General features: G+C 44.9%; 1 protein-coding gene across 6 annotated transcripts in view; it reads left to right on the top strand.

Moving 5' to 3' along the window:
• Positions 1-6,911, top strand: part of LOC138515788 (UDP-glucuronosyltransferase 2A1-like) — a 428,107-nt gene extending 421,196 nt beyond the window's left edge. For all 6 annotated transcript variants that reach the window (XM_069630513.1, XM_069630511.1, XM_069630510.1 and 3 more), the window contains one exon: positions 6,548-6,911. In XM_069630513.1, the coding sequence (XP_069486614.1) occupies positions 6,548-6,824 (277 nt within the window). In that variant the 3' untranslated portion in view covers positions 6,825-6,911. The remainder of the gene's footprint in view (positions 1-6,547) is intronic.
• Positions 6,912-26,939: the final 20,028 nt, after the last annotated feature.

The raw sequence follows: 26,939 nt of genomic DNA, 5'->3' as shown, positions 1-26,939 counted from the left end.
TTTCAGTACTCGCTTTCCCTCCAATTAAAGCAATGCTCATAGGTGGAGAGGGTGAGTTTGAAAAACATACGTTAAGCCAGTGGTCAAAGTGAGCAGGAATGGTCCAGAGCGGCGTTCCACTACTTAAATTTTGTACTGTTAACAGCACCGCTACATTTCGCAAGCATTTTTACCAATCCAGAACTGTTCTTTGTGTAGTTAAAGCACACTTCGCCACTTTACCACCTGATGTCAGTTACAGCTAAACTGAAATCTGTTTCAACTCAATTGGCTGTCAACCAGCATGGCTGCCACCCTTGAAAAATGTGTTGCACGTAGCTCCTTTCCCTCCTACTCAGTCCCCTGCCAGAGTGGTACACTTCTATCCCTGCGTTAAGCACAGAGTTTGCACCGGTGGCAGAAGAAGCAGCAGCTAGCATAGATAAGACCAATAGGGAGTCCCTCATTTCACAAAGACCCCACCACCCCCACCCTCCACAAACACACCTAGAGACGTGCCAGAAGCAAGAGAGGCTTTACAAAGAGCCATCATCTGAAAGGTCATATGTGCCCCGCATTTTAGCAAATCATAAGACTAAACAAATGGCCCCGGAGAGTCCTGTTGAAGCCCATGACTGACAGTGATTGGCTTGTCCTCGTTCACACTGAGCATGGTGCATCTCACCAGCAGTACCTTCACTCAAGCAGCTGCAGGAAGCCCCAGGGTGAGCCCTGCTAATAAAGCTAATTTCTCACCTGTGCATTCTGGTTTTTTACTAATGTGCTGCCGCATTGAATTGTCTCCCTTCTAGGCTTCGGCCTTCAGACCTCTCTCTATAAGTGCTTGGATGCACCATGAGTTTGAGCTATTGAAGCCCTACAAAAACAAAGCCAGCAGACTTCACTCACTATTATCCTACTTGACTATGCGATTGGATATCACTCCAAAATACTGAATGCCAGTACTACGAGGTAGAAAACCTTGCTTGGAAAACAACCAATTTCCCCCTCAAATATGATCGGAGGTTGGGTATGGGTGTTTACTAAAGTGGAAGGAAGTGGGCATTACAAATACCTAAAATTCGTTGTTTTACATGCTAGATTTTCGACCACACGGTAAAAATGTTTGTATTTTTACGTAGATCCTGCGATTGTCATCCCTCGGACTTCCCTTAATAGTCCCCCCAGATCTCTTTTCCACTATCACTCTGATTTCTCTTTTGTTGTTACCGTCCCCCATTGCTGCATTGTTGGTGGTGCAAAGGAATTAATAGGACCACAAGATGCATTGGCTGACTGGAGGATGGATGGGAGCTCAGTATCAAAGGTGGGGAGAAGTGAGAAAGAGAAGGCAGTGATTTGAGTTTGGGAGACAGCTTTGTAGATGACTGCCCTCAGCTGCTGGATGACTGGAGAGATCCTTGGTTGAGGGTGAGAGCAGCACGGGGTGTAGGAGCGGGTAGAGCGTGGTTGTTGACGGATGTAGCCAGAGTAATGCTTAACTCACCGACGGCGAGTTCAATTGGGTGAGCATGTGGGCGAGAGAGAGATTGGAGGAAGGGCTCGACTTGTTGAGAGAGGTTTGTAACACACAGCACAAGCATATTCCAAACCGCTCCTCTAGTTGCCAATGGGCTGTAACTGGGATTTCCCTTAGCAAACATCTTCAATAAATGGTGAGAATATTTCAGCTTGGATGAAAACAGCACCATCATACAGCACATAGCCCCCCACATCCCCACCTTCTTCTGTGCCCAAGTTCACATTCGGGTATTGCCACAGCATCACTGACAACCTGATAATGTGAAGGTGCAAAGACTGACCACCCTGAGAGAACAGATTCAGCCTAACATAACCCAGAATAACACACACTGCATCATCCTGCCCTTGCATTTGTGACTTGCTTCCTCGTAGCAAGAATCACCACACACACCTGAGGCTGGCCAATCACCTGCTCTCCACCCATCACCCACTAATCCCTACAAGAAGAACTATTAGTTCTTTCTTCAAGGGTGAGTGCCTAACATTCCATTCAGGATCATGCAACGATCTGTCAACAATGCTGATGAGCTAAAAAAAAAGTCGAGAACTTTGCCAAACAAGCATGGTCAATACTAGCATGGTTTGCATGAGTAAAAAGAACACACAGATTCACAGGCCTGGATTTCAAATGTGCCAGGAAGGTCAACGTGACTCTGACTCCGTGCAAGGACTGCACACCCCACCATCACCAGAGTCTGAGACAACAGGTGTGGTTACAAAGCACACAGACACAACCACGTGGGCAAGAATGAGGTCATGGCGTACAGAAATCCTACTCTTTGCCATGACTGCATAGCTTGACTGGCACACACAAGGAAGCCTTTGATGGGTCTTGCAGGCCAGTGAACAACAAACAGTTCAAGAGTAATGTTGAAGAAGTGCACATGCGCCCACACAGCACCACCACACACCACAGAGTGAGACAAACAGCAAGATCCGATTAAACACACAAGCACCCAGGTGCACCTCTGACCTACATTATGCAGGCCTACTAAAGGACAGTGAATCTACATTCTTTCCATACATCCCAGACTGGATAATTGCAGAGTTGCTCATACATCAAACAACCTGGACAGGCAGCAGAGAGGGAAGACCTCTTGGCACCTAACCACCCGCCAGCCAGTACTAATCAGAAATCCCACAAACACCAAGTACACGTTCAGCAAATCCAGATACAGAAGCGGTGGGGTGGACCTATCAGTAACTGACCAGCTGTCATGAAAACTTGCATCATCTTTTTCTAAACCACAGTCCAGTTTGTGCGTTAAAAATGCCACCTAGCATAACAAAGCAAACTAGGATTTGTTTTGCAGGGCTTGCCGAGGTTCAAGTTCCATGATTGAAGAGACATGTTAATTAGAATGCATCTATGGTCCTTTAGTTCAGTATACATGTTTTAAATCTTTGTTGACTGGCTTTGCCCTATAAAGAAATACATTTCCCCAGACACAGGGTTGGGTCAATACTCAGGCTACAGCATCTAGCGAATGTGTGCCAATGGGTTAATTTGATGGAGTGACCTTTGGTGGTTGGGTAGTGAAGACTCATTATTACCTGGCGTGGCAAAAGCATCTAACTATAGTTTCGCTGACTGGGATTACTGTACGGTAAGGCTCTGAAAATAACCAATCACACAACGACGTGCAGCTCACGCTGGTGCCAACATGGCTTTTCTATTTCAGAGTGGCTGCCATGGAAAGGGAGAAAGAACTACATGTAGTCCCTTCTCCCTGTTCCAGGGCAGACATTTTCTTTTGCTTAACATTTTCTTCATTTATGTCAGATCTGTCTTCCACTCCTTGGATATCACTAATTTCGAACACCCCCTCCTCCTCACCTGCTTCTTCAGAAGAGCTGTCTTGTAGGCGTCCCTTCTTTCTCCGATCTCTCTGTTTTTTCCTGAAGAGATATCGTCTCCCACAGAGTGGAGCCACTCTGACGCCTTACTTAATAAGGTCAACAGAGGACCTCGTTCCGAGAGAGCCTTAGAGAGGAAAAAGCCCGAATGGCGCCAAAAAACTATCGTAGTTTATCTTGTAGCTGGATTGCTCTCAAGGTGAGGCAGAGCTGTGATTCCAATCGCTAGCTGGGAAGTGAAACCTCCAGATATCCTGACGGGATCTTAAGAGTCTTTAACAGAATGGAAGCACTGGAGAGAAAGAGGATTCAGCTCGTGGAAATCCAAGACGGTGAAGACAGGAAGCCGTGGATGTCCGGAAGCCACAGGTAAGCCAGAGAAAAGGGTAAGTAAGAAATGAAGGAAGAAAGAAAGCCGGAACCGCCGAAAAGGAAGCTACAGGTGGGAACAGATGTAAAAGGCGGCCCGGAGAAAGAACAGAAAGGCAGGAAACAAAAAGTAAGTAATGGCACAATTCACTGGCGGTGAAGCCACCAAGTATTCCATAGCCTCCAGGATGGCAGGCGCCTAAAGCACATGACAATTTACTTTAAAGGCCACCATGAAAGGGAGAAGGGAATATGTGTAGTTCCTTCTATCTTCCATGGTGGCCATTTCCTTTGTTTACTATGGTGCCACGGAAAGGGAAAACGGGCGAAGTTTCCCAGTCCGCAGCAGTCATTTTTTATCTGGCTGCTACTGATGGTAACAGGTGAGAAAATGGTGCGAAAACCTGGTCATTTAATAGCTGTGCCTGGCACTTATACACAAGCCAAAAAGCCTAGCTTTGCCAAAGCCTGCTTTTAACAGGACCTCCTTGAAGGACAGATATAAAGCTGATAAATCGAGTGGCAGAGAAAATACCTGGTTAATACATTTTTAATACACCAGTAGCATGTTTACAGCTCCAATTTTTTTCCAAAGAAAAAAAAAAATATATGAAAAAAAATGACTGCCGGGAAAGGGAAAAAAGGAGTGCGTTTTCCCTTTCCCTGGCGGCCATCGGGAGCTCCCAAAGAAAAAAAAAAGAAGCAGAAGGTAAGTGGGGTTGGGAGGGTGGAAGGGAGGGGAAGAAAGAAAAAAAAAAGTACCTGCGTCCCCCCTGGGGGACGATGGAAGCCTCCAGCCGTGTGGAGGTGCGGAGCGGGGATGGCCCGCTCCGAGTCTCCACACTGCTGGAGCCTGCTATTGTTGCCCAGCGGGGACGCAGGAGCAAAAAGGTAAGTGGGGTAGGGAGGAGGGAGGGAGGGAGGGAGGGAGGGAGGGAGGGAAGGAAAAAGAAAAAGCTTACCCGAGTCCCCGCGGGGGCGAAGGCAGCTTCTCAGTCGTGAGGAGGCTCGGAGCGGGGATGGGGCTGCCACGCCCCCACCGAGGACAAGGCGGCTGGAATCCCGGCCGAGAATCGAAGGATTCTCGGCCGGGTAATGACCAGGCGAGAGCCAACCAAAATGCTTGTTGCATTCTGATTGTCTCTTGCCGGATACTAATTAAGCAATATGACCCGAGCGGCGGGGGCATTACCGACTCAGGTAATGCCCCGGGGCCCATAGTTATAGGCCCGAGCGAAGCCGGGATCTTAACGAAGGCCCCGGGGCATTACCAGAGTCAGTAATGCCCCCACCACGAGGGTCTTATTGCTATTAGTACTCCGGCCCGCAGGCGTTTCGGGACAGAAAAAAAAAAAAAACAAGAAAATGGACGCCGGGAAAGGGAAAACGGGAGTCCCTTTTCTCTTTCCATGGCGGCCTTCGGGAGCGGACGCGCTGGGAACACAAGTGTTCCCAGCGCGTCTGCTCCCGAAAAAAAAAGATGCAGAAGGTAAGTGCGGTTGGGAGAGGGGGTAGAAAAAAATAAATAAACGTACCTCCGTCCCTGCCAGGGGATGATGGAAGCCTCCAGCTGTGAGGAGGCGCAGAGTCTCCATACAGCTGCCATCGTCTCCCACCAGGCACCCAGGGGCAATAAGGTGGGTGGGTTGGGTAGGGAGGAGGGAGGGAAGGGAAAAAAAAGCTTACCCGAGTCCCCAGCGGGGGGCGGAGGCAGCCTCTCAGCCGTGGGGAGGCTCAGGCGGGGATGGCCCCGCTTCGAGCCTTCTCATTGGCTGAGGGGCTCCCACGTCCCCCGCCGAGGACAAGGCAGCTGGAGTCCCGGCTGAGAATCGAAGGATTCTCGGCCAGGTAAGGACCCGGCGAGAGACAATCAGAATGCGTGTTGCATTCTGCTTGACTCTCGCCGGGTACTAATATACATTATTAACCATTATAAAAAGGTAAATAAAAGTAAAATGTTTTTGTTTCTAATTTTTATGTAATTGTCCTAAATGTGGTGAATATCAGACACTTTCTTGAGGAGATTTTTATTTTTATTGTGTCAGTTGGTCAAAATTGTTCTTTGACTAGCATTGGTTGTCACTTGTGTGACATACATTCTAATGTGTACTTTGTTCACAATGCAAGTCACAAAGCCACATGCTTAGATGTGTGGGTGCCGACACGTGTTTCAACCGATGCTTTTTCTCAAGGCAGTTGGCTGTATTTGGATATCCTGTGTAGGTCTCTGTTTGGGTGTTTGGGTGTTTGGGGTGGTCGGCTGGATAGCATCTGTACCCGCATGGATTCTGTGAGGTCGTAGGGTCTCGTGTAGATCTGCTAGTGTTAACACGAGGTTCAAGAACCTCTTTTTCTTTTGACTCCCAGACTGGGTGCACTTGCTGAACTTTGCTATTACATTTCGATATGTTAAAGGTTCTTATACCACGCACTGTCACCAGCTGCGTGACCCCTTGGCGCTCTGGCGGATCTGCAAGGGGGAGCATGGGGAGGGGTAAGTTAGTAGGACTTAGCGGGAGAAAAGAGCAAGAGCGCTGTGATGTGCTGTTGGCAGCTTCAGTGCGGCTGGCACCCTTCACTGAGCGTGGCAGATGGCTCTTATCATGTGCCACAACATTATCTTGGAAGACCGCCTCCTGTTTCTTTTAAGATGTGCCGTCCAGTTATGCACTTTAAAAGTGCCAGTACCAACTGAAATCTGTTTCTCTCGTCCTCTGGCTGAATATCAGCACGAAGGATATGCAATGGCAATGTATTTTGAGCACGGTTGAATCTGCTATCATGTTCCCCTTTCATGCAGGTATAAAGAAAATGCCCTCCGCCTGTCGCAGATCCACCATGACCAACCTATGAAGCCGCTGGACAGGGCTGTTTTCTGGATCGAATTCGTCATGCGTCACAAAGGCGCCAAGCACTTGCGGCCAGCCTCACACAACCTGACGTGGTACCAGTACCACTGCCTGGACGTCATCGGCCTTCTGCTGGCCTGCCTGCTTGCCATCCTGCTCGCCGTCGTCAAATGTGTCACGTTCTTCTGCAGGAAATGTGGCCGAATTGCAAAAAAGAAATTAGAATGATATTAGGATTTAGTTCGATTTTATTTTCTATTGTATCTCTGATCGAATTTGTTGAGATAGTGATAATAAAGAACACGTATTAAGACAGTTGTATTGGGACTATCTGACTTCAATTAAAAGTCTATCCACGTGCACAGTGTTTCCATGTCCGGGGTGGACAAAAAAGGAGGTTCTGTTATTGACAAAACAGAGTTCATCGCAGACATGCACCTCAACAACACCCATAGAACTCACGTGTTACACATGCATAATTTAGCAGCCATTTACTGAGGATGCTTTTATTAGTCAAGCTGAAGAGTGTGGGGCTAAACCTGGACACATCGGTTCGGTCATTGTAGCATTCGACAAAGTGTGCCACCGGATATCACCAACCATCAATCTCAATCAAGTATACAGGTGTGTGGCAGCATTGCTGGCTGATACTTGTTGCTTGCATTAGTACAACTGCGGATGGTAATTTTGTAAAAAGGTGTGTTCATAGCACCATTTGCTTATTAAAATACCCGTCCAGCTCGTGCAGAGGCGGTCACAGGTCGCTTTGGCGAGTTCTATTCAGAGGGACCATATTGCAATGGTTTTTGAGTTGACGGGGACCCTCTACCTTTCGGAGGACCAGTACGATACAGTCCACCGTTTGTGGTTTATTTTAAAAGACGTGGCAACTGAAAACAAAGAGTTAAGTTTGCTTGCTGTTTAAGACAAACACACCAACTGCGAGCAATTAGTCTTATCCTAGCTACAAGCTACACTTTATTTCATATGAAATCCGGCAGACAGGAGTCATTGGGCCTCATTACGACCCTGGCGGTAAGGGGTTTACGCCAGCGTTAGCTGCGCCGACCCCTTACCGCCAATTACGAGGTCCCTTAGCGCCATGGCGCTTTTAACACCTGCTTTTAGCAGGTGTTAAAATCCATGGCGCTAAGGGACCATGGAGTTAATTACGCCACCGTAATTTACGGTGGCGTAATTAACGCCTTCCCCACTCCCATTATGCCCTATGGGGCAAAAATGGGAATGGGGAAGGGTAAATGGGGATTGGGGACTTACCGCCCCGCCAAGGTCGGAATGGGGCGGTAAGTCCGCCAACCACCATGGCGTAAACGTAGTTTACGCCATGGTGGTAAAGTCACGGCCCAGGCGGTAACTTACCGCCTGGGTCGTAATGAGGCCCATTATCAGTTAAAGCCACCTTTTTCACGAAATGTCATCAGCCGTCATCATTTAAACCGAACACCACACCCAAACTTCGTAAACATTTGCGGTGTTCATTGAACTCCAACAAAGCATGAACATGTGGGGGGGGGCTTGAAGTTTGTCTAAACATATTAATTCTGTAGTAGCTGGAAACACACTCTGTGTACCACAATTCCATGATCACTGTAAAAGACTGCAAACCCACATAGGGACACTGCTATGGTGCCCAGAACACGTATGTACATTCCTGCTCATTTATTTATTTATTTTTTACATTTGTATAGCTCGCTACAGCCCACGGGCATTGAGGCGCTTTTTCAAGAAGGTGTAAGCAGGCAGGAATACGACTTTGGAACATGCGATTACTTAGTTGCATCATAAGGCGGTCAGTTGCAAGTACATTAAGCAGACATAGATTTCAGTTGAGTACCAAGCAAATGCTAGGCACGAGCATTTCAGACAAACACACTGGTTTTGATGGCTTTGCGGAACGCCAAGTGGGAGTTGATAGCCCTGATGTGAGTGGGGGGTGTGTTCCAGTGGTCGGCAGCGATAGCTGGGAAACTAGAGCCTCCAGCACGCACTCTGCATGTTTCCGGCTTGGTAATCAGGTTGGTGTAGGCTAGCCTAGGCGGCCTGGTGGAGGTGGGCATGGAAATGCGCTGGGAGAGGTAGGGGCGCTAGATCATGGAGGCATTTGTGGGTAATAGAGAGGATTTTGAAGATAACTCTCTGTTTAACGGGAAGCCAGTGCACCTGTCTCCTAAGGTCCGATATGTGATCCTTTTTCAGAAGTCCAGTGGCGGCCCTAAGTGCATTATTTTGGACAAGCTGGAGTTTGGCAATGTTTTTGCTGGATGTGCCTCCAAGGAGAGCATTACAATAGTCCAGTCTTGAACCGATGGTGGCCCTGGCAATAGTAAGGCAGTTCTGCGTGGTTAGGAAGGGTCTTACTGCGTTGAGCCGTTTAGAGTTTAGAGTAGTAGGCCGATGAGGATGCATGTATGTATGGCTGGCTGATCCTAATGAAAGTGGGAAAATGTAAGGTTTGCTACATGTGCCATTGGTGAAGATGAAGAAAGTAGGTATTGCAATGCTTTTATGCTAATGATTGAATTCTGCATTTACAGGTAGCAGAATGTTAACACTTAGGCTAGATCAGCTATATTTCAACCAGTTATACACAGTACTAGCTGATATACCGGCATTGCCAGCAGAGACGTCTTCAGGGGAGGGCAAAAAGGGCACTTGCACAGGGCCCCACCTTGGAGGGGGGCCCCAAAAAGGCTGCATGATCTGAAGAAGTAAGATTACATTGTACCCAGTCTTAAATAGCACACATCAGGATATTGTATGGGGTGCTGCTGAGTCCTTAAACCCATTGCCTTTCTGTTTTGACAAGTACATTCTGCCTTGATCAATTTATCATGTATTGCTTCCTGTGTTCACTGTGGTATACATAGTTTGTGTGTTCTTTACAGCACAACTCTGTAGCATTCTTTCCTTCCTGTGGGAATTATGTTGATCATGTGCAATAGGCAACAGTGAAATGCATATTGATAAATTGAGTGTGACAGTGGTTCAGAAGTTAGCTCAGTGTGTGAAGCACCCATTGCAGAGATATGTCTTCAGATGCAAAATTAGAATATCGTATTCCTGCAAGGCTGGCTTTGCCTTTCCTATGTCTGAAGTGTATAAAACTGGATGCATATGTACTTGGTTTTGCAGAACAACATCTGCTGGTATCAGCAATGTACTTGTACCAGATAAGGAATGCTATAAAAACTAATACATCATCCGTATGGTGAAGTTCTAGAAATTGGTTCGTTCAGATGGGGTGTTGTAAAACCTAGGCAATCACCTCCAACAATGGCATCAACTGTTAGTCCAAGAGGTGAATAAGTATCCAAATTAAAGACTATGGAACAAAAGTGTTCATGCTTGTATCCTGGCTTTGCCAGCAGACGATACAGTGAACCTGGTCAAATCATCTAATATATCTTACATTACTTTGCTGTCTTCTGTGAGGTTTGCCTGTTTACATGCTTCTTGCATCGTTTAGCCCATTACTTGATCTTTCTTCTTATGTAGACCATTTGAGTGGAAGGAGTGGTAGACAGAAGAGAGCGGACCAGATGTTGCAGCCCTTAGGCAAGCATATTTCAAGGTCTTCTTTTCTAAAACAAAAAAAAACGGTTAGCTTTTTGGTAAAAGTCAAAGGTTTTTATGCACATTTATAAATGCAAATGTCACAAGCCATTGTTTTGGAAGTATTTAAAGCTTTAAAATACAAAAGACAAACCCAGATTACATTTGTTAAATCACATCGATTGGTATGCTGGTACTTATATACTTCCCTTGATGATGGAGAGAATGAAGCTAGAACCATTCCCATTTTGCATAGAACCCTTCTATAATATTTTGTTAAAAATGGTCATGTTTGGTAATGTGATTTGTGTACATTCCAAGTCCCTTTTTATAAAATGAGATTGTTTTAGTTAATGGTAAGACCTGGAAAAGAAAGTGTTCAAATGCAGAAATTGCAGTGTTGGCACAAATCCCAGCTTCACCCCATCAGTCCTTAACCAATGTGTGATCTTGGGCATCTTATTTAATTTTATATTGCCAGTCCCTAAACCTTTCATAATTGTCAGCCCTTCAGAGTGATTTCCTTCTCATGGTATCATCTTCATAAAAGACGTATTCATGGTTTCACTGGCTATAGGGTTGCTTCCACTTTAATAGTGAGCATATTTATATCGCACACCACAGACATTTTTTCCTTTGATATCTAATGGCAACAATATTTGAAAACCATATCCCACTTCTAAGCTCAATCTGTCTGAATAAAGACACCTTTCTGGTAGCTTCTAATCTGCATCCACTACGGTATGTGTAGCGTTCTCCTTCCTTCCAATTGGTCTCCTGTGTCCATGCATGAGAACTTTTGCATTATGTGAGGCAACTAATGTGAGTTCTCTGTCTATTATGGGTGACATGTACCTTTTACACATGGTCCTGCATTAATACTACAGGCTGCACACCTTCCTGGATATTATTGATAACAATTATCCTGTATGCACCAGAGCAGTAGCCTATTCATAGACTGCTAATGTTGGTCTTCAAATGCTACTTGTTTATCATTCTGATTAGAGCAAGAATGAAGAGGGCAAGGGGACTTAAAGGGAGTAAACGTGCTTATTATGCTGCGAGACAGCATATCAACCTATAGGTCGTGAGCACAACGGGTGCGGGGTGTGACCATTATTCTTGATCTCTTCATTCGTTTGGTTTAGTGGAGGGGGTCCCCAAAGATGTCCGTGCCCAGGGCCCCAAAAGTGCTTAAGATGGCCCTGATTGCCCAGGCTTTCATTCCCTCATAGGTACAGGTGACTGTGCAAAACTTGGTGCAGATTGGTGAAAGGGTGTGGAATTGTATAAGGAACAACGCTTTGCCAAGCCACAAACATTTTTGACTTTTGCTGAAATCCGGGGAAAGGGGTGTAATGTCCAAATGTCATATAGTCGGTAATGTCTGGAGGGTCTTAAAAGGTGACTGCGCAAAATGTGGTGCAGATTGGTAAAATGCTGTGGAATTGTATAGGGAGCATATGTATTTGTATTTTATTGTTTATATAGCGCTTTACTCCAAAGCGCTTCACAGTTTAACAACAAGGAAAACATCAAACATGGAACATAGAAGCAATAAAATATTCATGAATCAAACCAGAAAAACAGCATGTGGACCAATTTGCATTTGAGAAGGAAGAGAGAAGGATAGGTATAGGAAGGAGAAAGGGAAGGGAAAAGGGAGTAAAGAGAGTAGCAGAGAGGGTGGAGATCATAGGGGAGACAGGGAAAGATAAAGGAACAGGAAAATAGAGTGGGGAGAAGATAAAGGAACAGGAAGCCACAAACCTACCCACACATTTTCACTTTTGCTGACATCCAGGAAAAGGGGTGGGGTGTCCAAATGACATATAGCCAGTAATGTCCGGAGGGTCCTAATAGGTGACTGTGCAATATTTGGTGCAGATTGGTGAAACAGTGTGGAATTGTATAGGGAACATATGTGGAACCACAAACCCACACTCACATTTTCACTTTTGCTGAAATCTGGGGAAATGGGTGGGGTGTCCAGATGTCATGTATCCAGCAATGTCCGGAGAGCCCTAACAGGTGGCTGTGCAAAATTTGGTGCAGATTGATGAACTCGTGTGGAATTGTATAGAGAACATGCGCTTTGCCACAAACCCACAAATGTTCACTTTTATATAGATAGATTTGTTGTTAGACATGTGAACTCTGAACAAAAGAGATAACCTGCTACCATTCCCAAACTATCCATGAAACATTCCAATGGAGAAACCAAGGTAACTACAGCCAGTGGGGGGATAAATATCCACAGCCACATTTAGATGTGAAAGCCAAAGGTGAGCAATTAAGACACATGTGAAGGCCAACTATAGCTAGAACCAACCAAATTGTTATGGTGCTTTCGCACCAGTGGAAGGGTGCTTAGCCAATCAGGTGGCTGGAAACACAGGCTAGAACACACACTGTACTGCCCAAGGTGCTGCCATTCCCTGGGTGCCCTTGCCCGCTTTCCAGACCCATCACTCCCCAGACTGCCCACCACACGGCATACTCCAACCACCCTCACACCACTTACCTGCTGGGGCTCCCACAATGGGTCTGCACTCCTTCCCGTGCAAAAGAGATGGGTATCCCCTTCATCGCGGACATTGGGGAAGCTACTTGAACAATAATATAAGGGGGGTTATGTCTCGTGGAAGTCAACACGTTTTGTGATTTTTTAAATCATTGCATATATTAAGATTTCTACTGGTTGGTTGGAAGGTAGGCCAGGTCAAAACAACATAGAAACAAACATTATTTCGAAGAAGATTATTTTTATTATTCACGTAATAACCATAAAAAACTATAAATCTGAATGTTGATACTGTAATTCATGCTAAAAACATGAGATATTCATAAAAAGCACAAGGCATCATGAGAAACAATTCCTCTAGTGTAGCAGTGCAGGCACGCTGTGCGGCCTACGCCGGTATTAAGAAAGAGAGGAACAGAACTCCCTCCACGCGATCCAAAGTTTGCGAGGAATAAGGCTGTGGCTCTCTAGGGCATACAATGAAGTGCTGCACAGATACAGAAAATAATCTATGGAAATTAAAGTGCATTCAATTTGAAGTGCATTGAGTCCACTACAAGTAATGGGGACAGAAGGGAGTTAACGAGGGATCATACTTATCCCAGTTCCTTTTGTCTCCACAGATCAATTAATTTATGCCTGTACTTCGATTGAACTTGGCACTAGAAGTAATCGCTGCCCAGTTTCTTCGTGCTGGGTTGAGACGATGGTTTATATTGTTATCCCATCTGTTATATATTTTACTGTATTTCAGATTGGTTTTGGTGGGTAGGTGGCTTGGCCATGGGTTCTAGACTTTTAATGTGTTGTTCTTTATATTTTTCCTAGAATGAGTGTATTCTTTATTCCATTATAAAATTGCTGCCAGAAGACTATCGCTATACAAGAACAAGTAGCGATACCCTAGCAGCACCTGTTCTCAATGTTAAAGTGATATTTTTTCGTTGTCTTTTTTAATGACCCTGAGTGCTTTGTCCTGAAGAAGACGATCATCAGTCTCTTAAAACTAGATTAATCTAATCGTCGAAACTACCATCTTAAGGATATTTGGGTGACATGTTCGTTAACTCCCTTCTGTCCCCATTAATTGTAGTTGACTCAATGTACTTTAGATTGAATGCACTTTAATTTCCATTGATTTTTTTTCTGTATCTGTGCAGGACTTCATTGTATGCCCTTGAGAGCCACAGCCTTATTCCTCGTGAACTTTGGATCGCGTGGAGGAAGTTCTGTTCCTCTCTTTCTTAATACCGGCATAGGCCGCACAGCGTGCCCGCGCTGCTACACTTGAAGAATTGTTTCTCATGATGCCTTGTGCTTTTTATGAATATCTGATGTTTAGCATGAATTACAGTATAAGCATTCAGATTTATAGTTTTTTATGGTTATTACGTGAATAATAAAAAACTCTTCTTTGAAATGTTTGTTCCTATGTTGTTGTGACCTGGCCTACCAAAATCTTAACATATGCTATGATTTGTAAAAAAAAAATTGTTGAGTTCCGATAGACATAATCCCCTTACCTTATTGTCTGCACTCCTTCCCATCACTGATGGTATAGAAATAGAGAACAGACTTGATCTCTTCTCTATTTTCTATGGCCATCTTATTTGGTTTTTATTTTTACGGCAGATTGGGCTTGCGTAAAACGCGCGGAGCCCATCTCCAGTAAAAAAAAATAATAATACTATGTGCACCCCGCAGCAAGCCCCAGAGTGCAAATACCAGTCACCCCCTTGTAGGGGGGCGTGCAGGGCTGGTAATGGCCCTGGTCACTCACAATGCCTTTACTTTGGTTGGGCATGCTGAGGCTCTTGCTGGCGGACAGTTACCAGCCCTGTACACCCCCTGATGTTGGGGTGATAGCCATAGTTGAACCCAGAGAATGGCATTCAGCCAACCAGGTGGATGCAAATGTGGGCAAGAATAGTGTAAAATCTACGTTTCTGCAGCCACCCGAGGCCCTTCTCCAGGTGCCTACCATTTTTCACAGCCCACCAACCCCGACCACCACACCCTCCACCTCAAGTCATGCTCCTACCCCTCTCACTCTCACCAACCCATCTCCCACCCGCTTCTTTTCTGGCTGCCTCCACAGAAGATATACTATGGCAGCAGCCATGTTTTTTTTTCTTCACTGGAGGCTGGACTCGTGCAATGTGTGCAGAGCCCATCTCTAGTTAACAAAAAACTTTGCTCCCAGTACGCGAATAGCAATTACCCCTGCTTAGGGCCTCACTGAGGCCCTCGTTTTGCTTGGGTCTGCCTAGGATTAGGCTGGTGGGTTGTTACCGGGGTGATTGCTACATACCATTTACTTTTCTACAGACGCTTCTAGGTTTTAAACCTCCATAGAGTGGGGCGTGGCTGCTGACTGAAGAAAATGGCTACTCGACTTTGAGAATCTCTCCAAGGCAATGTTCTAACCCCCTCTTTCTCTATTACCATTTTAAGAAGGGAAAAGCAATGCTACAGTTGAAATACAATACAGGAGTCCCCCTCTTAATAGACTAAACAGAAAACGTAAAAAGGAATTCAGAGAGGAATACACTATCCATGTCCGGCGCAGGACCGCGCTAGTGAAATATCATGGCAAATAATGTCAAAGGTCGATGAATGGGGAAGAACGTATGCACCTGCGACATATGTACATATTGCTGAACACATCTCAACTCACCTCAATTATAACGGTAGATGATGCAAGGGAAGCAGTGCCCGTGCCCATGCGTGAAGGAGGATGTGGAGCGCTCGGGGTGGAACAATTGCGCAGCTGGTGTACTTTGCAGAACGATACTGGATGGAAGAATAATCGGGCCGCGGGGCATCACACTTATCCAAGAAATTGGACGCTACTTGTCTACAAATTACACTGTAGAGCGAGAAAAAGATGGTGGCCATCATTGGAAAGGGTAGCACTGGGTTGTTTAATATGTAGACCCTATGACAAATAGCTGAACAAATATTCTGAAGAGGTATATATTGTAACTTAAAACCCGAAATTGAATTGCAGGAACTATAATGTTCAACTTTAAGAACAAACTCGTCCCCTGGCTAATTGCTTCTTTAGATTGAATTGAATAATTTGCAATAAAGCTACTGTGGGTCAGCCTTCCTCAATTCTTACAACAGTGCTGGAGAGTCATGCCTGGAAGTGAAATGTAGCACCTGTAAATGTGTCTAGTACTGAACACTACACAATGGACCTGCTCATAGAGCAACTTGCTGCTACGAGTGACGCAATCAATAGCGTAGATACACAAAGCAAAGAAGCATATGCCGCAGCTGTGGGCTTAAAGTCAGAGATGTGTACATGGACTGACCTAAAGCAGAGGAGACAGCAGAACAGGTATATCCTTTCCCGACACAGATTGAGGAATTAAAAATAATGTAAATGGCTCTGAAAGACTGCAGCAGAAAAGTCAGAGGGGGATGATAGTATATCCTTCCCCAAAATATGGATACCGGAGTCTCTCTAGAACACGTTTGAGGAACCACTAGAAATCCAAATAGCTCACAGAGTCCAGACTAAAGGCGAGACCACTACTAAAATTCTGACGCCGACCACATTATGCCGGCTGACATCTGTATTGAAACACTAACATGTAGGACCAATATTGAGGGTGGCTACGAACAAGAAAGAGCCCAATCATTTGGAAGGGACAGAACATTGGCATCTCACCTAATTTCTCTAAGGAAATGAAGGATGTTATGTAAGGTTTTCAGCGGTGCGACCGGCCCTCTGGAAACTGGACATGAGATATGGTGTGTTGGAATCTGCAAGAACACTGGTCACGAAGGATAGCCAAACGAAAGAATTGGTGGTGCCTGCCAGACCAGGAAAAAATAAAAAATGTAATAACAACTCCAACATACAGCAAACTGGAAGAAGATACACACTACGTTGAGAATGATAATGGTATATTCTATCATATAATGAAATATCATCTGGGTCAGGAAAGAATGTTCTCACAGAGAGCGGAACCATTGGATGGTATAGAAACAAGGTCCTATTCCTTTGTTTATATGCTGGTTTATACTACTGCAGATGACTGTATCACACACCGAGTTGGAGGTTGGGGGAATGGCTTTGGGAGGAACCTGAAGCCCGCCACCCCTGATATAAAGTAGGTGATGTGTACTGACTATGACCTGATTTATTTAGACACCCTTAACATATTCATCTGCCCCCAGACAGGAGTATCAGTGAGGTATAGATTTGTGACTGCACCTGTGGGGAAAATGGAACTGATCCCTCGACTGTTCTATCTGGTTTGCTGTTTTCAAGTTCGATTGTACAAGCTTTACTATCTGATGCTAAACTCGGAAGATCATATGAAGGAATCTGGAGACCTTGCAGTTGATTGCCAAAGGGAAGTGTTATGATTATGAAGAAACATTACACCACCCAAGTGGATGGTTAGAAAGTATATTGAACCATGCGAAAATAAAAACCAATAGCATGACGCTGTTCTCTCTAATGGTTAATGATCTCCACAGTAGTATAAGCAAAAGAAAGGTGATGTTACTTGCCTTCCAAGAAACAGACCAGAGTTTTGTTGCAAGAAACCCATCTTCCAAAGTCAGACAATGACAATCTTAGGCAGGACTGGCTAGGGAGAGTTAATTCCAGTTATTTTGATAATGGTGGGAAATGTGGTGGGGCAGATTTATTGCCCAAAAACCTAAGGCAAGGGTTACCAAATAATGGATGGCAAGCCCAATTATTTGGCATTAAATAAGATTTTGAAGAACAGACACTGGTAATCGCATCAATGTATGCTCTTTTGGGCTCAAAGCAAGACTTAGGGCCTCATTAGGACCCAGGCAGTAAGGGGTTTACGGCGGCGTAAACAGCGCCGACCCTTACCGCCTAATTCCGAGGTCCCTTAGCGCCATGGAGGTTTTAACACCTGCTTTTAGCAGGTGTTAAAATCCATGGCGCTAAGGGACCTTGTTGTTAATTACGCCACCGTAATTTACGGTGGCGTAATTAACGCCTTCCCCACTCCCATTATGCCCTATGGGGCAAAAATGGGAATGGGGGAGGGTAAATGGGTTAATGGGGACTTACCGCCCCACTCACCTTGGAATGGGGCGGTAAGTCCGCCAACCACCATGGCGTAAACGTAGTTTACGCCATGGTGGTAAAGGTACGACCCAGGCGGTAACTTACCGCCTGGGTGGTAATGAGGCCTTTTGTGTCTTATCACCATAGACTGCCAGCAGAAATCAAAATAATGTCGTAATGAGAGAACTCGAATCAACAACAAGATCCTTTTTCAGATAAATCTAAGAGTCTACTTGATGGGAATGACAGATGTAGAGACACTGAAATAAATGACAAATCAATGCCTGATAGATGAATGGAAACATTAGTAAATTAACTGATTTGGACTATACATTCATATATTTGTCTTCAGAATGCAGTCTTGAATAGCTTATGTTTTCTGATGCTATTAAGTAGATTACAGAAGGTGTTATGTTGTGATATCATTTCTGGAAGGGATAGTGGATCATTGCCTGTTATCACTGGGTTTCGATTTGACAATGTGTCACTTACATACAAATAGATGTGTCTGAATGGTAAAATGTTGAAAACATCAGATCAAAAGGAGCAATTGAAAGAAATGATCAGTGAATATTTGATATGGGATCAGTAGAGTCTACTGGATAATTCTGGGCGGCGAGCAAGATGTTCCATAGGAGGGTGATAATGCAGAAATTAGCAAAGAAAAATCTAAACAAGAACAGTTGGAAGAGAAGGTGAAAGTTACAGTATATAAAAAAGGAAACAGATACTAATCTACAGGCATTTAGGAACCACAAATGAAAAGTATCCCTCCATTTAACTCAACAAGCAGATGTTCAAATTGCAGGCCACCCATTATGCATAGGGTGAATGAGAAGGGCAGGTGGCTACTGCAGCAATAAGAGGAGAATCAATTGATAATGTGATAAAATATCACATACACACTGCTAGGAAGTTTAAGGACTTCTAAAAGCCACTTTCCAAGAATGTATCTGACCCCATCCATGAGCAATCCTTTCTAGCTCAGTTGAGACGACCATTGTTAACAAATGTCTTGGGAGGATAGCTCTGGCCCAACGCGCTCGTTTTGGAAGCAAGACGATGCGGAGCGGAGCAACACAGGTTTGATCCCCGGGTCCTTGCTTAGAAACCTCTGGGAATTAAGTGCGTTAGAAATACCCAATTATAATTACATAACACAGAGCGAGCCTGGCCACTCTAATCACAGAGATGGAATTACAAAAGTCCATAGGGGAACTGAGGACAAACAAATCACCAGGAGAGGAAGTTTCCCAGTCGAAGTTTATAGAATAGGGGACCTGATCATCACACCACGATTAAGGTTTTTAATGAAAATACTTGCAATGGTATGCTACATGTTGAATTTATTAGAGCGTTAATAACTGTCGTACATGAATCAGGATGTGACCACCCCCTCCCACTTAAATGTGGTAGTTATCTTCCAATATCTTTCATAAATGCAGCTATACAAAAAGTAGCCATATTTTAACCACAACATACTGTACCAGATTATACACAAATGAAATCATATCAATCAAGTGGGATTTATACTCCGATGATCATCTAGTGATAAAATAGGACAGCTGATGCATGAAATCTGGCCAGAGAAGAATGGTGGAGCCCCCCTGCGGTGACTCTGTCATTGGGTGCTGAAAATGCATTTGAAAGAGACGAGTCAAGTAAATACTCCAAATAAAACAGAGACTTGGGATGGGGAGAATTTTAAAATCAAAGTGTTTTTTATATCAAAATCGAGTAGCCAGGATTAATGCAGGAGGCAGTATATCAGATTATTTTAATCTAAATAGGGGACCTAGAAACGGGTGCCCAGTATACCCATTGCTCTTCATGCTTGCGTCGGAACCGCTGTCGATGATCACTGGTGTTAATCAACAGAGCAATTCAAATTATTATTGAACACACTAAATGCCCAATAGTTATGTCATTAGTGCAGTCTTTTGAGTTTTCTCGAGATATAAAACAACTAGGATAAATGTGAGGCACCTTCCTTGAATTCTTCCACACAAAAGGCTGCTTTGGAAAACTCGCAATTCAGCTGGGTTCTGACAAAGCGGAAATATCTGGGAGTATGTCTTAATGAAGGATTACAGGTCACAGCGAAAGATAATATTGAACATCTATGGGCCTTTTCTCGAAGAGAGAAAAGTGAAGGCTCTTCTCATGGCGGAGAATCCAGACAATTCAAATGTTAATGCCTAAACTGAATTATCGTTTTAGTATGCTCCCTCTGCACATTCTCCAGACACTTCTTAAGAATATAAATGTAGGAATAAAGTTATTTATATGGGGAGCCTCCAAACTGCAGCTACAAGTAGAGCAACTATTTGCTCCCCCTAATGTAGAAGGCTTTCCTCTCCCCAGCATTGAATTATCAGGCTCAAGACATGCAATCGACTACATAATAATGGCGGAGAGATGCTCCTAAAGCTTAAACAGTCAATGGTGATGCAGAATGGTCTGTCCCTGATACACAAATACTCATGGTTCACAGGTAGCCACTTCAGACTACAGGTGTCCATGCTAGTTTGGGAAAGACTACATTCTGTGTTAAAAGTCGCTGCACATTGGCATAGAAGGGCACCTGTAAGCAACGATAGAGTGATACTTCACGATACAATTACTCACTGTGGGGGATAGGAATTTGCTGCTCCAATTAGCACGCTGTCTTTTTTAAAGTTTGCAATAAACATTCAAAGTGGCCCCCAAGTTCTCGATTAATGGCAGTAATTAAGTCATGGACTTACTGTAGAGGTTTCATCTGAAACGTATATTTCATTTCCATAGATCGTGTTGTGGAGATGATAGCCGGGGATGCATTGTATGCTGTATAAAGTACTCAGGGAAGATAATTCAAAAAGCATATTGTTTAATTTTGAGGGAGATGGTAGATAAGCCAGATTTAAGTCTGTGCATTTTAAGATTCTTCAATTATGGCTTTGGTCCCATACGAGACTACACCTCGATTATTAGACTATTAAACACACCTAATTTCTGGTGACATTCATCCTGTGATAATGATATTCTACTTGTTCTCTAGAAATGTCCTCTGTTATTGCGCTATTGGCATATAGGCAGGCCCAAAATAGGATCATTACTAGGCCAGTACGGACAGGAATAAGTGTACCGAATACCACACAGTCAAGGACGCTTCATGATAGGATTTTATTATACCCATCCCCTAAGGAAGAAATATGGGTTACGTTAACATTACTTGCAGCAAATCAAGAAATTCTACTGCAATGAAGATCAGCAGGGACTCAGACTATATCGATTGGGAAAAAGTGATGACGAAATTGGAATCGTAAGAGTGACTGATCTATAGAATTTAGATTCTGAACCTAATGAAGGAGGCAATCCGGAACGTCTAGATCTCTACATAGCCAAAGGTCTTTCAGGATTTCCAAAATCATTGGATGAGTTCTTAGGGATTGTTCGATCTACAAAGACTGTTAATGTATTAATGTGGCAAGGATCTACATTAAAAACATGATAAGATCAAGGCAAGAAGAGGGGACTTGTTTAAGTATATAAAGCATCTCCAAATGCAGATAAGAATATATGCAAATAAAATCACAAATGCATCAGATGAGTGTCTCTTTTTCCTTTTGTTTTATTTGTTACAAATGGTCGGTATTGATTATATGTATTTGAAGTCCAATTAGCTGATATATGAAAAAAAGAGGTTTGTTAATCTTTTCATCCCAAGGTATTTGTGGCATGTTGTAAAGTGATTATGCATCAGTATAAACCTACTGTTGTGATGGTCAGGAGGTAGAAGGAGAAATGTTATGCCTTAGTGGACATTTATTGCTAAAACTGCTTTATACTTTCTATGACTCTTCAGGTGAATCTTCGCTACCTTTTAGGACTAAGAATATGAAGATAGATGTTATACTTCACAATGATGTAGATCACAGGACAGTATGTAGTTTTAAGTAATCTTTGTGTTTTTAAAATTTTGAAACTTAATAAAGAATATACTGATTAAAAAAAAACTCTTTAGGGAGCTATAGGTTAGCTACTGTTTATTTGCAGCCTATACAGGGTTTTCTGAAGTTGTATGCCCTTCAATAGGGGTGAGGGGGAAACATATAAACAGCATAGTTGAAATTTGTTTGTATGCATTATCAGAGAAACAGAGAAGAATGGTCCTAAGGGAGCTGTATCACAAAGATACAGCACACCATATCACCCCAGTTAAGACAGTGCAACGAATCCCAGGGTATTGTCACTGCTCCCACGGGGGAGCCCCCATGAGGCAAGGGAGGTGAGGTCACTACCCGATAATCCCCCTTGGGGTGGTACTCAGTGGGTTTATCACATGGGGAGGGAAGCCCTCCATGGGACCAGTAACGTTCACCTTGGGAGAATCCGGTATAACCCGCCTCCCAGCCCCATTTCAATCCTATATTTCCTCTCACCCCACTCAGTCCACTGTGGTCCCCCACATGTCTTTGCATCTCTGTATTTATTTATTGTTCACTTGTTAGGCGCTTATACAGGAAGCAAATACTGTTTCAAAGCGCCCAAAGAGCAACAGGGAGGGGGCAGGGAGTGATAGACAATGGGCCTCATTACGAGTCCGGCGGTAACCTGCCAGTTTTTCCGACTCGGTTACCGCCAGACTCATATTACCATTCTGCCTCTGTGATTCCCGGAATTACCGGGGCATTACTACCCCGGTGACCCGGGAATTCCGGAGGCGGAATTTGGTAAATCACCATTCCCATTAAGTCCCATAGGACTCAATGGGAATGGGGACCATGGAAACACTGGCACCATCTCTTCAGACCTGGTGGGAATGACACCTCCGCCTGCAGGACTCGAGATCACCCGGTATGGAAACAACGGTGGCGGCGGGTTTACCGCCACCGTTATTTCCATACCGGGTGACTCGTAATCAGGCTCAATGTCATTAAACAAAGTTAAATTATTAAATAGAACAAACTAAGACGAGCCAATGGGGAGGGGAAGACACACCTACAATGCCTTGTGAGTGTTCAGAACGTGCAAGTGCAGAGGGCTATCGGATATGTGCTGTAGTGCTCATGTAGAGCAGCAGGTGAAGTGCTCTGAAGAAAGGTAAGTGCAACCTCCAATAGTGGAGGGCTAGTTGAAGCAAGTGCAGAGTATAGACAGCAGCTGGGATGATAAGATGTGGCAGGTCAGGGCCCTGAGGATGCATAAGGGCCCTGCACACCAGTCAAGCTACTGTGCCATTAGTAGGGGAAAAAGGGAGTGAAGGAAGAAGTAAAGAGGAGGGTCTTAAGGCTTTTCACGAACTTAAGGAGGTCCAGCTCAAATTTAAGAGGTAGGTGGAGGCTGTTCAAAAGAAGAGTGCCCACTGAGGAAAGCGATCGACGACCTGCTCTCTTTTTAGCAAACCACTTCACACACAAGGAGTTGGTACCAGAGGAACGCAGGTGTCTAAAAGGGAGTATCAGAAAGAGTTGCCGATAGAGTGGTCTCCAGCCCCATACAGACTTGTGGATGATGCAGAGCGATTTGAATTTAATCAGTGCTGCGATCGGGAGCCAGAGAAGACTTTGTAAAGCAGGAGAGATGAAGTCCCTGGACTTGAGGCCAAGGATAAGTTAGGAAGGAGGTAAGCCAGTCCAGTGCCCGCCCCGAGATACCTCCGGCCACCATCAGGAGCCAGGAGCCTTTTTATGAGGATGGAGTGGTTCACTGTGTCAAATGCAGAAGATAGATCAAGTAGGATGAACACAGTACGGGAGTTGGAATCAAGGGATGCGAGCAGTTCTTCACAGGTGTTCGGAAGAGCATTTTCTGTGCCTCCGGCTGCTTGGAATCAGACTGATGATCATGAAGACCGCCAACAAGTTCAGTGTGGGAGTTAAGTTGGCAGAGGGCCAACTTCTCAAGCAGTTTCCCCAGGAAAGGGGAGACGGAGATGGGGTGATAGTTGGCCAGGCAGGAAGGGTCTGCTGACAGTTTTTTAAGGAGGGGGCGCACAATGGAGTGCTTGAGGGAGGATGGAAAAGAACCAGTAGCAAAGGAATGGTTACAAAGATCAGCAAGAGCAGGGGTGAGAGAGGAAATGTTGTCCTTGATGGTTCTGGTTGAGAAAGAGGAAACCTGTTTGGAAGAGACCCTCATGGAGTTGACAACTCTGGTGACTTCTTCCAGAGAGGCAGAGGCGAAGGAGGAAAAGGAGGACGGAGGAGGGTGCGTGGTCAGGGGAGAGAAGGGAGGGCGAGGGATGGTTTGAAGGGGTATGTGACAAGGCTGTTCAATATGTCCATGGTTTTGGGGGTGAAGTAAGTGGCGAATGCTTTGCAATGGGCTTGGGAAGCAGTAGGGCAGGGGATACTGCAGACTGGTTGGCAAGTACACTGTAGATTTTGAAGAGTACAACCGTGTTGTTGAACGTGCCAGATACTCGTGCCCGAATGCGGGCACTGTTTTTGACACAGATAGAGAGTCTGTAATGCCTTTGGAGCAGGCGGCAGGCCAGTTTGTCAGAGGGTGAACCTAAAGTTGGCCACTTCCGTTCTGCAGCCCTGCACTTACGTTTTTGGTCTGCAAGTTCAGAGTCGTACCAAGTATTTCACTAGGAGGCAGGTTTTAGACGGATCCTCATGGCTGGGGAAAGGATGTCAAGTGTGTTGGTAATGGAAAGGTAGAGGTTGCTGAGAGCAGATTCAGAGGAAGAGTCTGAGTTGGGTGGGCAAGGGGGAATGAAGGTGGAAGGGAAGGCAGCAGCTGACACTCGTTTCATTGGACGGATTTTCGTGAACAAGGTTGGCAGGGCTTTTGGAGGACCCGGGTGGGAGGAAAGAAGAGAGTGGTCAGACCAAGAGAGAGGGGTGACTAGAGGAGATGAGAGAGGGAGGATGGAATGGATGATGGTGTCCAGCATGTGTCCGTCAGAGTGCGTTGGACCAGAAGGAAGAATGGAGATGGATAGTGAGGTGCAAAGGTCAATGAAGAGAGTGGATGCTGTGCACAGGAAGTCTAAATGGATGTTAAAGTCACCCAGGAATAGCAGGTTGGTGGTGGTTGAGAGTAAGGAGGAACATAAATCAGACCACTCAGAGAGAAACAGGGAGGAAGCGGCTGGAGGCTGGTAAATGGTAGCAATGGTCAGGGTGGAGGAGGGAGAGATGACCAATTTACATACTAGGCTCTCAAAGGACGAGTAGAGCTGAGTGGGTAGGATGGAAGAAGGAATCCAGTGAGGGAAGAGAAAGGCGATGCCACAGCCAGCCCGGTGAGGTTGAGGCTTGGAGGTGATCTTAAAGCTGTCAGGTGAGAGCAAGTCAAAGAAAGTGACTGAGCTGGCATTGAACCAAGTCTCACTGAGTGCGAGTATGTCAAAGTTAGTGTCTTCAAGGAAAAGGCAGATGTCAGCAGAGTGTTTGTTGGCTGAGCATGCGTTGAGAATTTTTGAGGTGGAGTACAGGGGCGTGGTACTTCAGTCAGAAGTGGTGTAGCAGAGAGTGAAGTAGGGGGAGAGGCAGGAGAAGGAAGGATATTGTTGAGAGACGGCAGGGTCCAGTCAAAGAGAAAGAGGTTGGCCTTGAACCAGGATTGTGCCTGTGGAGTAGACATTAATGCAGCAGCGAGATGAAAAAAAAGCCTGCCAAGACGACTTCCCATTTGGTGCCGCCATTAATGGCAGTGGAATAGTAAGGGGGAGAGAGTAGAGATGAGAAGTCCATAGGTCTGGAGATGGGACAGCGAAAAGGATGTCTGTGAAGATTTCTCTGATGGATGCGCTGCCATAGGTGTCTGCAATTAGGTGGCCAGGGACTGCAGCAAGGATGTCTTTTTCATGCATTTTCCGTCCAGATTTTGAGAGAGAGGGTGGATAGGTGATAGTGTAGCAGTTGGAGTAGATTGGAGAGATGGTGAGTGCCATCTCAGAGCAAAAGAAAGGAAGCGAGAGGAAGAGAAAGAGGGAGGGGGGGTGCTACAGTGCATAGTTCTGCCCTTAACTTACAGGTGGCCCAGTCGATGTTAAGAGTAACAGTCACAAAGTAATGCTGGATATGAGCACACCTAAATTCTATTTTTAAACTAGCAGACAGCACAATGCAGCATATGAGCACACCTAAATTCGATTTTTAAACTAGCAGACACAACACAATGCAGGATACGAGCACACCTAAATTCAATTTTTAAACTAGCAGACAACACAGTGCAGGATATGAGCACATCTAAATTCGATTTTTAAACTAGCAGACAACACAATGCAGGATATGAGCACCCCTAAACCCGATGGTTAAACTAGAAGACACAACACAATGAAGATATGAGCACACCTAAATTCGATTTTTAAACTAGCAGACACAACACAATGCAGGATGTGATAACATCTAAATTCAATTTGCAAAAGCAATGCAGGATATGAGCACACCTATATTCGATTTTTAAACTAGCAGAGACAACACAATGGTGGATGTGAGCACACCGAAATTCATTTTTTTAAGACACAGGCAATGCAGCACAGCAGTACAGAAGTGGGAGCAGTGGAAATGAGAGCTCTGGAAGGGAGGACACTGTAAGAGTTTATGACCATGAAATACAGGGGAGAAGTGCCAGCTGAGATAGTTCCGTGAGAATGTAAGGAGTAGCACAGGCACAGGAGTCAAGGAGAGATGAGGCAGGCAAATAGAGCAAACAATCAGCACACACTTAATAGCAGAAGGGGGGATGCCATAATCCACGGGCGTATGGATGAATTAACCAGCATCATGGTGCATTCTTTGCCTGTAGTTTGTTACGGGGCACAACAAAGCCCAGCAAGGCCTTCAATGTAGTGGCTGGCTCCCGCCTCCCGCTACCACGGATTGGGTAATAAAGGAGAGGAAGCCAATGAAGGCAGAGTGCAGCAGCCTTGGAGAAAAAGCTCTACACAGCTATGAGCAGTCGGCCATTTTGAAGAGGAAGACTCTTACTTAATGAAGACACAGAAGCCCCCAATAAACATTTGCCAACATAAAAACTGCTCCCAAACAAACGCTGTGGAAATGAAACTGAATGTAGCACTTAAAATAAATTTAGCGCGATGTGTGCGCTCACCGAAAATGTACTTGTTTTCCTTTTCCTTCAATTCGAATTAGGATGTTGCAAAAGAAATGGTAAGTCCCTGCAGGGCTTACCTTTTAAATGGGGCTGCTCCAGTAGCTCATGGGGGTCGTGGTGTGTG

Source organism: Ambystoma mexicanum, chromosome 6q (assembly GCF_040938575.1).
Source record: "Ambystoma mexicanum isolate Mex_15411 chromosome 6q, UKY_AmexF1_1, whole genome shotgun sequence".
Classification (NCBI taxonomy): domain Eukaryota; kingdom Metazoa; phylum Chordata; class Amphibia; order Caudata; family Ambystomatidae; genus Ambystoma; species Ambystoma mexicanum.
The sequence above is the reverse complement of the archived record's forward strand: the minus strand, read 5'-3'. Positions and strand labels throughout refer to the sequence as shown.